This window comes from Gossypium raimondii, chromosome 7, assembly GCF_025698545.1.
Source record: "Gossypium raimondii isolate GPD5lz chromosome 7, ASM2569854v1, whole genome shotgun sequence".
Taxonomy (NCBI): domain Eukaryota; kingdom Viridiplantae; phylum Streptophyta; class Magnoliopsida; order Malvales; family Malvaceae; genus Gossypium; species Gossypium raimondii.
The window spans coordinates 50,273,510-50,289,010 of record NC_068571.1 but is presented as its reverse complement, the minus strand read 5'-3'; the positions used below and the strand labels follow the sequence as shown (position 1 = coordinate 50,289,010).

The 15,501-nt window shown below is 32.3% G+C and overlaps 1 protein-coding gene across 1 annotated transcript; it reads left to right on the top strand.

The window, feature by feature from the left end:
• The first annotated feature begins 745 nt into the window (after nt 1–745).
• Nucleotides 746–4,625, top strand: LOC105771369 (uncharacterized vacuolar membrane protein YML018C). Its single transcript, XM_012592843.2, has 8 exons — nt 746–1,099; nt 2,010–2,399; nt 2,620–2,831; nt 3,540–3,610; nt 3,703–3,804; nt 3,948–4,065; nt 4,163–4,298; nt 4,397–4,625. The coding sequence occupies exons 1-8, from the start codon at nt 1,019–1,021 to the stop codon at nt 4,457–4,459; spliced, it is 1,173 nt and encodes a 390-aa protein (XP_012448297.1). The 5' UTR covers nt 746–1,018; the 3' UTR covers nt 4,460–4,625.
• Nucleotides 4,626–15,501: the final 10,876 nt, after the last annotated feature.

Below are 15,501 nucleotides of genomic sequence, written 5' to 3'. Positions count from 1 at the left end.
TAGGAAATTCTAACTAGCTGGCTGGTTTCTTTCTAATGTGTAAATAAAACAAAAATTTAAATTAATATTTTTATTTTAGTACATTTCTAAATTTCATAATTTTGTAAGGGTAGTATGGAGGTTCTTGTACTAAGCGTGAGATTGCATTTTGCCCCTCTATTAAAAAACGAGTAGATTAATTCATGCACATTAGATCAATGAGCAAATTAGTTTTTTTTTGTTAAAAAAATTATCAATTTCTATTATTAAAAGCTGTCATGGCTGATAGAATAATCAAACAGTGATACGTGATGTGTCACTTGTAACAGTAAATATGTATGAACTTTGTAATAGAAAGACCAATTTACTATTTAATCTTACAGAGAGTAATTTACTTATTTTTAGTAGAAGGAGCAAATTGCAATCTAACTCTTAAGCAAAAATCTCCATGGTATTTTTACCTATAACAAACTAATCTTTATACTTTAATTTATTCGAATCTAAAATTGGCCTAAGTAAGTAACACTATTCATTTGTATCTTTAAAATGTGTTTACCAATAACTGATTATCCTCAATTTTGTAGATTACATCGGTCATAAATTAAATATAAAGGGACTAAATTTAGAATAAGACCTTTTATTTTTAAATAATTATCATATGAGTCGTGTCATTTTGACCCACGAACAAAACAAAAAAAGAAAAAGTTAAATTGACGCAAAGGAGAAATTGATTTACAATTTAATCCTTCTCTCTCTCTTGTTTTAGTTAATAGGACTTTTTGTTTTTGGGTAGTATTCGCAAGAGTCTTCCCTCCTCTTTTGGCTACTCCATACCTGCCGCCTCCTACAATTCTATCTCCTTTTCCATAAAGATTCAATATTGAAGCCTGCGCCATCTTGGATCTTACATTTACTTTGTCGGTGGCGGATCAAAAACCCCAAAATTTGCTTAAAGATCTAGCTGTAGCTGTTAGATCTTTGAAATCCCTGTGTTCTCTTTTTTTTTTCTTTCTGAATCTGGGTCTTTCTCTGATCTGTAATGGGTTTGAGATATAAGGCTGGCTTGTTCTTGATAGGTACCGTTGTTGTTATTTGGGTAACTTCTGCAGAAGTAACCCAGGTTAGTTTTCTTTTCTTCCGTTTTTTTAAAAAAAATTAAGTTTCTCCGAATTTCAGTTGTTAATTTTAATTGAATTATCCATAACTATGCATTTGTGCGCGTCCTTGATCAATTAGTTCATCTTCTCTTTATGAATTGGTTTGGATTAGGTTGCTGCAATTATTAACATTTCATGTACAATTCAACGTTTAAAAGTTCTTTCCTTATGCCAATGAGGCTTGGCTGTTTTGCCGCCTGGGCGCTTGAGCCTCCAGTTTCAAGTCCCATCATGTGGGAATCATCTATGGTTTCTATTCGTATTCTGTTCTAGTTTAAGTCTCATTATTTTTGCCTCCTGTAAGAATTTATTTGGTCTAGTTTCGAATATATTTCGAATTTCGTACCGGTTGTGTTTGTATTGATTAATTTTGTTTATAGTATTTCGATTTAATTTCATTAACCCATCGTATGTTTTCATATTGGTTGTTAATTAATTAATTGGGTTTTATTTCATTTCTAATTCGCCTTAGTCATATGTTTGCATAATTCATTGTTGATTGGCTCTCTGTTTATTTATTTAATTTTTAAATGGTGGAATACGTTTCTTGATTGCTTTTCAGGAAAGAATAGCATTTAATGGTATTTCACGATGTCAGCTATTCCAAGCTCATAGATGCAATTATTACTTAATGCCAATGAATGATTGAAACCTGTAAAAATTCTGTTCTATTTAGCTATCAAAATGAAAAATCCATGCATTTATAATATCTAAATGCAATTTTGAGGGCTTTATATGGTTGTTGATTAGAACATTTTTGGGGCTTTGTGTTCTTTTTCGAACTCCAAATTCTTGCATATTATCATGTTTCTGGAATGCATTGCGCAGTTTCAAAGCTAAGTCAATTCAGACTAACTGATATCTTGCATACAGGATATCTTTGCTGACTATAAGCAGCCATTTGCGGTTACATATCTTGGAGCTTCTCTTATGGTAATTTACCTTCCAATAGCGTTTATAAAGGATTGGGTATGTAACTTGCTAAGACGTCGTTCTTCTAAAACTGTTAAAGATATAGAAAGCACAGATGAGACTTCCAACGAACTCAATTCTCCTTTAAGGCACAAAATATATGAAATGGAACTTCAAGGGACTTTGGTTAGGAAGGACAGTGATGCAGATTTTTCACCTCACATAGAGGGTAAGCCGTTGGTTTCTAAACAAAAAGATGAAGTTCAGTTTCTGAAACAGGACAAACAGCTTACTACAAGGGAGATTGCTACCATTGGATTTTATATTGCTCCTATCTGGTTTGTAACAGAGGTAATAATTGCAAAGCAATTTTTTTGTATCCGTCTTTTCTTTTTCGCGTTTTTTTTGGGTTAAAGTTTGGCCTCAAGTTAAGTTTGGCACTGTACCTTTGGAAATTAAGCAAAGGATTCTCCAGAGTTGTACCGGGAAAGATTCTGCAGTAATTTTGGATATGAATCATATGCAGAAAGGAACTAAAAGAGTTATTGATAATGGTGTTTGGTTGTTGCAGTATTTATCAAATGCTGCTCTTGCACGTACAAGTGTTGCAAGTACAACAGTGCTGTCCTCTACTGCAGGACTTTTTACACTTTTTATTGGTGCTTTTCTGGGTCAAGATTCATTAAATGTTGCAAAGGTGGTTGCTGTATTTGTCAGCATGGCTGGTGTTGTCATGACCACTCTAGGAAAAACTTGGGCTGCTGACGATTCTATAGGTTCTGCGTAAGTTCCTCGCATCTTTAATTTCTTAGCATGTATAACCTTGGTGCTTGTTATTCAGGACTATGCTGTCTTGCTAGAACTCTATGCCATTTATCATAAATATCCATTCATGTATACGTGATATACATGCTATATGCTTATGCACATATGGTTTATAGTTGGTACTGCTGCCAAAGCCACTATATTTTGAAGAAGAGAGTGAGTGGATTATACACAGCCTCGGAAGTTCTTTTTGCAAGTGTAGCTTTGGTTTCTTTTAAAGCAGTTTAGTTTCTTTTAAAGCAGTTTAGTTAATCATTACATCTTTCTGCAACAGTATTCTCGATTGTGGTAAAGAAATGCTTTTTAGTGATTGGGATGGCTTCCTTCTATAATTGAAAATTTTCTTGCTTGCTTTGATGAACTGCAGGGCTTTTGTTATTATCAAATGAAAAGTGATAATTAAGTTTCATCCTGTAGAAGATCTCTTTCACTTGGCCAAAAAGTCAGATGAAAGTAAATTACTTTGACTAAAAGCATTTTGATATTGTAATTAATGGTACTTCCATTTGGCTATAACTGTAGCAGTATCATGCATGTAGTTTGAGTGTTCAGTTCGGTTGTTATATGTTTCATTGGATATGCTATTAGTGCTTAGGGATTTTTTATTTATTAGCTTGCTCTTTGTGATGTATGTTTTTAACATTGACAGTTAATGTTTGTGTTTAGCAATGGGAAACGCTCTCTTGTTGGCGATCTTTTTGGCCTTCTATCAGCCATGTCATATGGGTTATTTACAGGTCTGGCTGAGTATCTTATTTTAATTCATTCACTATTATCCATTCTAAAGGCAAATTGTGATATTCTCTTCCATTTCTCCAATATGTTGCAGTTCTGCTTAAGAAGTTTGCAGGCGAGGAAGGAGAAAGGGTTGATGTTCAAAAATTGTTTGGATACATCGGACTCTTTACACTTGTAGCACTTTGGTGGCTTGGTAAGAGTTGTTTGATTTGGTAATCTATGTCATTGTCGGTTTCTAAATTATTGTAAAAATCAGTAGACTTTCAACTCAAGAGTGTATCCTGCTTTCCCGAGGTTTAATCATCATACTAATCATTCCTATAAATACTGGTTCAGTTTGGCCTTTGACAGCCTTGGGAATAGAACCCAAATTTACAATTCCACACTCTGCTAAATTGGATGAAGTAGTCCTCGCAAACGGCTTTGTTGGAAGTGTCCTCTCTGACTATTTTTGGTATGCACCCTTTTCCCAATTGCTTCCAGCTCCAAACTGTCACGGTTTTCTTGTTTGACACATTCTTAATCTTTGTTCGAATTCGTCTCTTCTCTAGGGCCTTATGTGTTGTGTGGACGACTCCTCTAGTAGCCACATTAGGCATGTCACTTACCATCCCTCTTGCAATGGTGGCTGATATGCTCATTCACGGCCGTCATTACTCGGCAATTTACATTCTTGGCTCAGCTCAGGTAAATTCCACTGATGAAGACAATGTCGCTATATTAGATTTTTGTAAGAAAACTCTGTTGCTATCTTTTTACTGTATTTTTATGATGGTGAAATGCAGGTGTTTGCTGGATTTGTAATAGCAAATCTTTCAGATTGGATGTCGAGAAAGTTGGGATTGTAGCATTTGGGGAAATCAAATCATCAAAACCATATAGCTTAATTAGAACACATCTTCATTCTTTGTAAGGAGCTCATTGTCTCCTCCATTTGTTGTATAAACTTTACTGAACTATGGTTTGTTTGCGAAATTGATGAAAGTAATCTTATCCTGTGCTCAATCTTGTAAATGATATCTTTCTTTTTTTCTTGCTTTTGAAAAAAAAAAGTCTCAATTTTTTTTCTTTTATTTTGGGATTTGTTTTCTTATTGAGCCTTAAGTGAAAGATACTTTCTCTTTAATGAGAAGATGTGTTTTCTCCCTTCATGTGGTAGTTTCGAAACGGCATTCTACAGTTTTCTTTAGACGAATTGATTTATCTGCTCTATCCGGATTGATGTCATGTTGAGAAATGATAAAAAATCATTAAAATTTTATATTAAGTTAGATGTCTTTTTATAAAATAAAGGAAATAATTTAAAGATTATTGTTTTTATAAAATAAATTATATTATTATGATGGTTAATTTGAATGATTTATTTATTTAAAGCTTTTATGCATTGTTAAAAGAAAAATATTTACTATTTATTTATTTAAAACAAGGTTAGTAATTGACAAGTATTTTATAAAGATATAGTAAAATATTAAAATAAATATTTAAAAATAAAACACGTGTGGAATAAAAAATTTAAAAATTCACCCTTATAAAATTGAAAAAATTATAACATCTCATTCTAATTAGATAATAGATTGGAATTTACTTTTTAATTAATAAAGTATTTTCATTTAAGTTTAAATTAAAATATATATCTAAAATATAAAAGTTAAAAAAATAGTTTGAAATAATAATAAACCTATATTCACGTGCAGGTGATGGCGAAACCTAATCTACATAAAGTGATAAAATATTTAACAACTTATTTAGTTTAATATATTTTATTAATTATTTAATGTTAAAATAATTTAATGGTTAAAATATTTTGCTAATAATGTTGGCATCCCAAAAATTAAGTTGAAACTGTGAGGTTGGTATCTTATCTGCATTTTTTATTCTAATTTTAATCACGTGGTCCTATTATTAAAGATTAAAAATAGAACATTTTATATTGATGTTATTGCAACAAAAACGTAAGTTTGAACTTTTTCTTTTTTTTTTTCCAAAAGACGAACACCTGTATCTGTATTGCTATAATGTGTAACATTTACACAGTTTGTAAACGGCAGCTCATAAAAGAAGAAACCAACCCTTCACAAAGCAGAGAAGTTAATGGTTGTTGAATCCAACCTTCACAAAGCATCTCCTGTTTGGCATGGGTAGCAACCCAGTCTGCTGCTTGATTAGCTCCTCGTTTGATTGACAGAATACCGATTGAGTTTTCCAACTTACTCAAGATGGGCCTCAACTTTCATCTACGATTATACTCTTGTTTTTTTAGCATCAGTGACAACAACTTTAGAGTCGGTCTCTAAAATCACTCTCTCGCATTTCTTTTACACAGCCAACTCTGCCCCTTTGCAAACTGCAATAGCTTCTAGCAATTCTGGTGAGTCAACAAATACTTTTTCTCCAATACCAGCAAGTCCTTTGCCCTCCCCATTTCTACAAATGTCACCAATCCCAACACTTTTTGGTCTTATGATCAAATGCACCATCGCAATTGATCTTGATCCAGCTCTCTGGGGGCTTTTTCCAAATCATATCGGATGAGTCAAGATCTTTGCTAGTGTCCCTTGGGAGAGGTTCCTGTGAATCCAAATATTCTTTAGAAACAAATTCAATTCCTCCAACAGTAGTAGCAATATCTAAAGCCTTTTCCTCCAAAAGTACCTCAAATCTAGCTTTCCAAATAATCCAACATGAAAACACAATTTTAATCAGCAATGAATCATTCTCACCAGTATGCTACACAATAGCCACAAGCTATCAATAGAAATTATTTCCTCCTTGACTATTCTCAATTCATTTCCGGCAACAAACCAAACTCCCCAAACCCATTCACAACCCAGAATTAAATGCTCGACAGTCTCATCTTCATTATGACAAATTCTACAAATTGGGCTTTGACAACACTTTCTTCCGAAGAGATTCACAAAGGTTGGCAGAGCATTTTCACTTATTTTCCGTAGAAAGATTTTAATTTTACTTGGAACCTTTAGACTCCAAATCACCCTCCAGACTCTCCCATCAACAACATGAGAAGAAGAGAGTCTCAGACCTACGATATTCATCTTCCCCTTTTTTAGCTCCTAGTAACCTAAGTTAACTGTGTATATGGCCAGACCAATTTATCTCTTTCATCAAAATTATAAAGTGGAACTCCAAGAATGGCCTTTTTAACCTCCTCAGTCAACCAGCTTTCAATTCTAGAAAGGTCCCAGCTTCCTTCCTCTTTGTTCATTAGGCATGGAAGAAGCAATAGGTTCAGGGATTAACGACCTTCTTTCCTTGCAATCCACTAACCATCTATCTTCCCATATACGCACACTCTCTTCGTTCCAAACTTGCCACAACAAAGTTTTCTTCAAAAATTCTTTGCCTCCCAACAAACTGCTCCACACCCAAGAGGCTCGATATCCCATCTTAGAATCAAGGAAATTATCACTTGGGAAATATAAACTCTTGAGAGTCCTTACCCAAAGAGAATTAGGCCCCTGCAATAATCTTCAGCACTGTTTCGATGGAAGCACCAAATTGAACAATTCCAAGTCTTGAAAACCGAGGCCACCTTGATTTTTCCCTTCAGTAAGCTTATGCCATGACCTCTTATGAATTCTATTTCCCATTCTCTTTTGGTCCACACCAAAAATGAGCCATAGCAAAGTTCATTTGAACACACAACTTCTTTGGAAACTTAAATTAGGACATTGTATATGTAGGTATCGCCATAGCAACAACCTTAATTAAGATCTCTTTTCCCCTTGGTGAAAGTGTCATCTTCATCCACTCATTGAGCTTACTTATTACTCTTTCTCTCATATACCCCATGGCATTAGTTTTAGAGTTTCCCCATAAGGCAGGCACACCCAAGTAAACTCCTGGATTAGTAGCAAGTGAAATATGCATTATACTAGAAATTTGTTGTTGTAAGCAAGCAAGGGAATTGGCGCTAAAAACCATCGAAGACTTCTCAAAGTTTATCCTCTGACCCGAAGTAGAGCAATATTCCTACAAAATTACTTTTATTCGCTTGCAATTCATGGGGTTAGCTTCCAAGAATAGTAGTGAATCGTCTGCAAATAAAAGGTGTGAAACAATTGGACACGACTTGCTAAGACTGATCCCATGGGCCGACCTAGACTCCACTTCTTTAGATATTAACCTAGATAAAACATCAACAAAAAGAAAAAGATAGGGAGACTAGGGGTGCCTTTATCTCAAACCTCTAGAGGGACTGATTCTTCTACTTGGTTTAGCATTTGATTAGCATAGAGTAAGAAACACTTCTCACACTCCATGATCCATCCAATCCAAGTTGAATCAAACCTCATTTCTTCCAAGACAGCCCAAAGAATCCCCATTTAACCCAGTCACATGCTTTGTTCATATCCAATTTTAACGCCACCAAAGATTTCTTCCATTTTTTCCTTAGCCTCAAATGATGAAATATTTTCTGAGCCACCATAATATTATCATGGATCATCCTCCTCGCTACAAAAGCACTTCAATTTTTCAGCTGTCTATAATCCACACATAACCTCTAGCTGTCATTTTTTTCTTAACCATCACAATGAGAGAAGCAAAGGAACTATTGTTGTCCCTGATGATGCCAGCCTACAACATCTCCTGGATCAGCTTCTCCATTTCATTATTTTGTACAATAGGGTACCTATAGGGCTTAATTTTGACCCCTGCAGTCTCATCTTTCAGTAGTATCCTGTTGTCCTGTAGGCGGGGTGGAGGAAGCACTTTAGGTGTCTTGAAGACATCAGCATAATCTTCCAGTAGTGCTTGCAATTCAGCAAGAACGGAAACAGTGACCACTCACAAGTATGCTTGTATAGGTGCAGCATCACTATTGCACAAGGTCCCCTAAGATGACCAACTAGGGAAAAACATTTGGTGGAGTGAGTATCCTCCTACAACTGGATGGTCCCTAGTATAATTCATTGCAGCATACAAGGTACTCCTTCATGTGTGTGTTGCATTGTCAGAGAGCTAAAGTCCCACACAATAGTCCTTAAAGAAAGCAGCCATTGAATGTCTAACACCATGTCACAGCCTTTCAAGGGTAACACAAAAAAGGCAGTGACAAAACTGGTGCTCTGAGTCCTCCAAGTCACCTCTTGACATATACCACAAGATGGTAGTCTACCCCCATCAACAATTGTAACTTTCAATTTGTTCATCTGATTGATTGGTAAAGAGAGTTGACTAACCAACTTGGCACTAATAAAATTGTGGGTGCTACCGAAATCCAACAATATGATGACCTTAGTAGCCCCAATACATGCTGCAATTCTCATTGTATTGCGTCCCTAGGACCCCTGGATAGCATGCAATGACAGGATTGGTCCTTTAGCAGCATGTTCAATAGGTGTGATGTCCTCGAGCTGATCAGGGCATTCTTGGAATTCTTCTCCTTTCCCATCTGAACGGGGATCCAACAGCTGTTGGTAGAGTTGGGACTTCACACATTTGTGGCCTACACTGTACTTAGCTCCACACCAGAACTATAATCCTTTCCTTTTTCTATCCTCAATCTTAGCTGAAGATAAGGATCAAATTGGTCCCTTGACTGGACCATTAGACCCCATGGTTCCATTATTTTGTGTAGTATGAAATGTTGCCACATTAGCCTTGGTCACAAAAGTGTTCGAGGGCATCAATGAGGGTACCCTAGAAGAAGTTCCCCGTCCTGCTAAGAGACCACGTTTGAAGGAACTAATAAGTATGCTCTCCACCTGCCATGCTATCAAGAACCCTTCCACCAAGGATTTCGATTTAAACAACTGCAAGTATTGGTCAATCTCAGCCTTCAGGTTATTGATAAAAATATTCAAGGCATAAGTCTCTAATAAGTGGAGCTGATTCAGTAAACTGACAAAACTGTAATGGTACTAGTCCACTAATCACTGCTGCTTCAAAGACACGAGATCAACCATAGGATCCTGGAAGGAACTCAAGCCAAAGCACTTTCGCAGACTGTGGGCATAGGATTCCCAGGTCAGCATGTGAAACCCTCCCTGCCTTTGAGTGTAGAAATGATGCCAATCTAAGCCCTTCCCCTCTAAATGCAGCATTACCGTTCTGACTCTGACATTAGTAGTAATGCCTCAGCCTCAAAGTATTGCTCCAGCTTGGTCCACCGTCCTCTGAAGCCTGTTCTATCAAATCGGGGACATTCTAACTTATAGGATTTTTGAACTGATTCCATCCTACCCGAACAGTGAGAAGTGTTCATACTGCCCAAATCCACCATAGGAGAGATTGGTAGTCTCCTTGGGGGGAAACCCCGGTGGAGGGCCCCCTAAGATCCCTTTTCCTTTATCTGGAAACTGCCCCAACAGGGGAAGTACAAGTTAGAGTGCCCAAATACCGCTCAAACAACCCTTGCAGCTCCAGCTTGAGCTCTCCTCGAAAATCATATTTCAGCTCCTTCAAGCGCCATCCAACTTGGTGTCCCATTGAGAGAGTTCCATTTGAAGCTTAGCAACCTCCTCCTTTTGCAGTCGAGTTGTAATCCCATCTCCAGCCATTGAGAAAGAGTTGAGAGAGGAGAACAGAGAGTAAGGAAAGGAAGGAAACAGTATTTTCATTCAATAACCAAATCCATAACTATTTTTCCTCCCTGCCCTCACTACTAAAAAGCCAAAGAGTAAAGGAAAACTTTTTACTATCTATCTAAGAAAAGAAAAAACTAAGATTACAAAGGATGCTTTAGGCTCTTTCCTTCTCTATTTATAATACAATTATAAAATTCTATTTAATTTTTTTAAAAATTCCACACAGCTTGTTGATAAGGATTCTGTTTTTATCATGAACATGATTTCTTCTACATTGCATAGTTGAATTAATGGTTTATTCAATGTCATTGACTTGCTTTAATAGTAACTTGCCTTCATTAATAGTTACTTCCATCATTTATTGATTTGATGATAGTTACACTTTGTAATTTGTTTACATCTGGATGCCTTATTTTTTTGCTGCCTATTTTGGCTTTATCCTTCTTGGATATTATCTAGATTCATTTCTTCAATATCATCCAGATGTAGTAAATTTAATGAAAGTCTTGGTCATGAATCTCAAGTCTATCATGTGCTTCTGATTTCTTCTAGAATATGAGATAGAAAATCTTCAATCTCCATTTCGACTATCTTTTTTAATAGTCACAAAGATTCTTCATCTCTATCATTCTGGATGCTTCCAGTTTGATATGCCAATATTCGTCTTCCATCTGTCCAAAGTTTATAAATTTCTTGATGAAGTAAATATTGGGCTTTTGACATCAAGTCTATCCCTGTTTGTATTTGATAATATCTGGGATCTTTATAACACTTGTCAATATTTTTTGTCAAGTGTTCTTTGTCTTCTTTGACTGTTGATAATCGGGGGTTTCCAATCATCCTTTAAATAATCCATATTTGATATGGCTGATAAAAAATTTTCTTTTCAACTATACCTATAAGACTACTAATTTCAATATAAAATAATAGTAAAAATCATCAAATTATATTTAATAATATAGATTTAACTGACGCAGAAAGTCTTTTAAAAGATTAAAAGAAAAATTTTGAACTATTATTTCTTTAGTAAAACCCCATTCAATACATTTTATATCAAATGGTTCATGATCCAATCTAAATTTTATAGTAAGAATTTTTCTTCTATATCATTAGTAAAAATATAAGCTTGTAGAAAATATTCTAAAAAGCTTTTTGAAATTGAGCTTCTTTGTTTGCAAATAGCTCCATTTATTTTTGTAAAAGTTTCTACTGGTAATATTTGTCTAGCTTTATTAAATAAACATAGTCTAAACATTTTATTCGTAATAGGACTATTTTTTCCTTTATTAATAAAATACTGAAATATATCAAGATTGTTTATCTCCTTAATATCTTTATATTCTAACTCAAACTCATCCAAATCTCTATATAAAATAGATTTTAATAATAAATCATCGACTTCATTATCTTTAGTTGTTTTTCAACTAAAAATTGTGAAAATTTTGTAAGATCTCTTTTGAAATTACCTCTTTGTTTAGAAATATAGGTTTTCATATTTCATTAATAAAATTATATAACTCTAATGATAAACCTGGATTGTAAAAATCTTTTATTTCTTGAATTTATTGTTGTTTCAACAAATTCTCTGCTCCTTTTATCATTTCAGCATAATTGACTTGGAATGCTGAATTTGGATTTTGGGACCAAGGTAATTGGCTTACAGTATTTGATGATAAAATTGATTGTCTTACCATTGGATATGACACATAATATCTTTGATTAGGATAAAATGGTGTTTGAACAGGTATATTCACAAATCCTTGTTTAGAATTTGTTGTTTTCCCTTTGTTGGGTTTTTTATGGACAGTTGTCCATTCACCGACTTTTTCTAGAGATTTTTTACCTCTATCCATAAGACCTATTAAGATAATCAACAATTATATTATTAGTACCTTTTATATATATAACTTCAAAATTAAAAATACATAATTCATTGTACCATCTAATTCTTCTAGGTATAGTTTCCAAACTTTTGTTAGTAATAAATTGTTTAAGTGCTTGATTATCGCTTTTATTATAAATTTTCCAGTGCTAAATATATAAGAAAATTTTTATTCCCTTTTTATTGCTAATAATTCTTTTCATATATAACATAAATAATTTCATTTGGTTTAAATTTTCTTAAACTACATCCACATATTAGTTCTTCATTATTTTTATTTTAGCTTTTAAAATACATCCCCAATAATTTTGTGAGGCGTCTTTTTTAAAATTAATTTATCATCTTGTTTAGGTAAATAAACTTTTGGACTATGATTTATTTCAGTTTTTAATTTTTGTATAATCTCTTAATCTTTTTAGACCAAATAAAAGGTTTATCCTTTTTAATTTTTCATATAACTTACCTATTTTTTCAGATAAGTTAGGAAAGAAGTTTCTTTCATAATTTATTATTCCTAAAAATTGTTGAAGTTATTTTTTATTTTCAATATTTTCAGGAAATTCTTTTATTTTTACTATAATATGATCTTGTAATTTAATATCATTTGCGATAATTTTAATCCTAAAATTAATTCTATTTTTGTTTTTCTAGCTCCATTTTTTAGGGCTTAATATGATTCCATGTTTTATGAATTATTGAGAAATAACATTTAAATGTTTTCTATGTTTTTCTAATGTGTTTGAAAATATCAAAATATCATCTATATAGACTATACTGAAATTTTTATATTTATTAAATATAGAATCAATCCATCTTTGGAAGATTTGAGGTGCATTACATAATCCAAATGACATTACTTTCCATTGATAATGTCCATTAGGAGCACTAAAAGTTGTTAAAGGTTTAGATTCTTCGGTTAGCATGATTTGCCAAAATCCCAATTTACAATCAAATTTACTAAAATATTTTGCTTGTTTAGTTTGATTAATTAAAACATCCTTTCTTGGAATAAAATACCCATCAAAAATAATATTTTGATTTAATCTTTTATAATTGATAATCATTCTAGCTTTTCCTCTTTTTATTCCAGCATGGTTTCGACCATAAAAGCGAACTAAAATGTGAACTATTAGTTTTTCTATTAATATTTTTCTATTAATTCCTTAATTTATATATCGAATCATCTATATCTTGTTTAGTATAGATCATTGATTTGACTCTAATAATTTTATTGGAATTTTCCAATTTAATATCACAATACCTAGGGCTATTTTGCCATAATTTTAATGGTTCTTCACTAAAATTATACTCTAAAATTTTAAACAACCAATGATTTGTTTCTAGTTGTTTAATCTGTTCTTTTCTTTATGGTGTAAAATTTTATCACACACAAATTTATGATTTTCTACTAATGGTATCTCTATAGAAGATTTTTCTCAGATAACATAATTAAATTTTTATCAAGAGAAAATGGTAAGTGTTGGTATATAAAATTATTTCCTAATAATATATCTTCAAGCATTGCAGGAAAATATAATATTTTGGTATCACAAATCTTACATTATTTATGTATATAGGTATATTTCTAGCCTTATATTGAATTATAGTTTCATTATCATCTATTCCTATTGCATTTATGTGATATTTCATAGGTTCCCATTTTCTCTGAGAATGGTATTTTTTCGCAACTACTAGTTGTAGCTCTGTATCTAGTAAAACATGTAAATAATATGTTTTATATTCTCTAAATTGAAATGTAATTTCAATGTATGTATAATATTTCGAGATTGGAAATTTGAAAATGTAATTACATCATTTGTTCCAACTTTCATTTGTTGAAGTTTGTATTTCTTCCATTCTAGTGTTTCTAGAATTTCTACTTGGTTCTGTAGGAAAAATATGTATATGAACTGTTTTCATTCCTATTGGTGTAGAACTTGAACTTACATTATCCTCTTCTTCCTCTATTTGAGTATTCGAGGTAAAATTAAATTCTCATTTGTATTTATTATAGCAACATTTTAAAATATAATTTATTACAGACGACATGTATTCTATAGTACTTACAGGTTTAGAAGTACACACTACTTATTTTCTCTATCATCCAGTCTTTTGGTATTGATAGATCTCTTAGATGTAATAATTGTAATTGTATTTCTATAGTAAATTTATTAGGTTTAAAGAGCTCAATAATTTTATTATTAATCTCTTTTATTTATACTTCGTAGTATTTATATATTCATTAATAGAAGTCCAACTTATTGCTAGATCTTCCGCTAAATCATTGATTTTAAATTTTTGTCCAATTCTTAAACATAAACATTTTTCTATTAGAGGGTCTGTAATGGATATAAATTAATTTGATTTAACTTTAAATCCTATTACATCAAGATGTAAATTTGATTGAATTCATCAAATAAGTACTTTTTATTAGATTTTCAAATCTTTTATCTAATGTAACGCTACTATAAGTATATCATGACCTTTTCTAAATAAAACTCTAATAGTTATCATTATTATTCCTAAATGTATATATCTAACTTGAGGGTATTTCTTTTAATCCTCTTAATTTTATCTTTAGTAAATAATGGGATTTATATTAATCCACCTCTAGTATCATTTGCTACCGCGTATTTCCACTTATTTTCTCTATATGTCTTTGACTCCATATTTTGAATTTAGATATTTTATATATTTCTTCTTTAGAAATATGATTTTATTTATTTTCTATCATTTCATCGAAAAGTCTTTTCTTCTCCAATTAAATTTCCTAATTTTATATCTTGTTGTTCGCTACTAGGAATTTCTTCTAATTGATTATTAGAACTACTTCCTATATTAAACATAAATATATATTCTTCATCTCAGATCGATTTTGTTTCGATATTAATTCATATAATATCTCTTCAAGATTTACTTCCTCTTCATAACATATTTCTAATTCTTGTTATTCAAGTGTTTTTATCATTTTCTTTGCACTTTTTCCTTTATTAGGACAATTTGGTGCTATGTGACATTATTCATCACATATAAAACATTTACAAATTTGTTTTTAGACTTTTAGAAGTTTTTCTTCTAACAAATTTTTTCTTTTACCAAGATATCTTTTATTTTCTGGTTTCCATTTAACTAGTTTATACCTTCTGTTTTTCTTTTTATATTTTTTATAAGTCTTAGGACGTATTTGTCTACATCCAAATTCCCATTCGTTTTCTAGGATTTTTGTACAATATTTAGTACTTAAATTATGCTTAACTTGTAACACCCCCTAACCCTAAACCGTCACCGGAACAGGGTTATAGAGTATTACCGGACATATCGGATAACTTATAACTAATTCACAAATAAATAACAGACATAGCATACTTTAATCAAATATGTCATATTAGTTCCATTTCATACTTATAACCAATTTAAACATCGTTCTAAAACCACAATCACAAAACTCTTATACTTAACC

Bases quoted from the DNA above. Each gene is read 5' to 3' on its own strand.
- LOC105771369 (XM_012592843.2), top strand. From the start codon at position 1,019: ATGGGTTTGAGATATAAGGCTGGCTTGTTCTTGATAGGTACCGTTGTT. The intron at 3,611-3,702 runs GTCTGGCTGAGT...AATATGTTGCAG, and splicing joins GTCATATGGGTTATTTACAG to TTCTGCTTAAGAAGTTTGCA. The intron at 4,299-4,396 runs GTAAATTCCACT...GGTGAAATGCAG, and splicing joins ACATTCTTGGCTCAGCTCAG to GTGTTTGCTGGATTTGTAAT.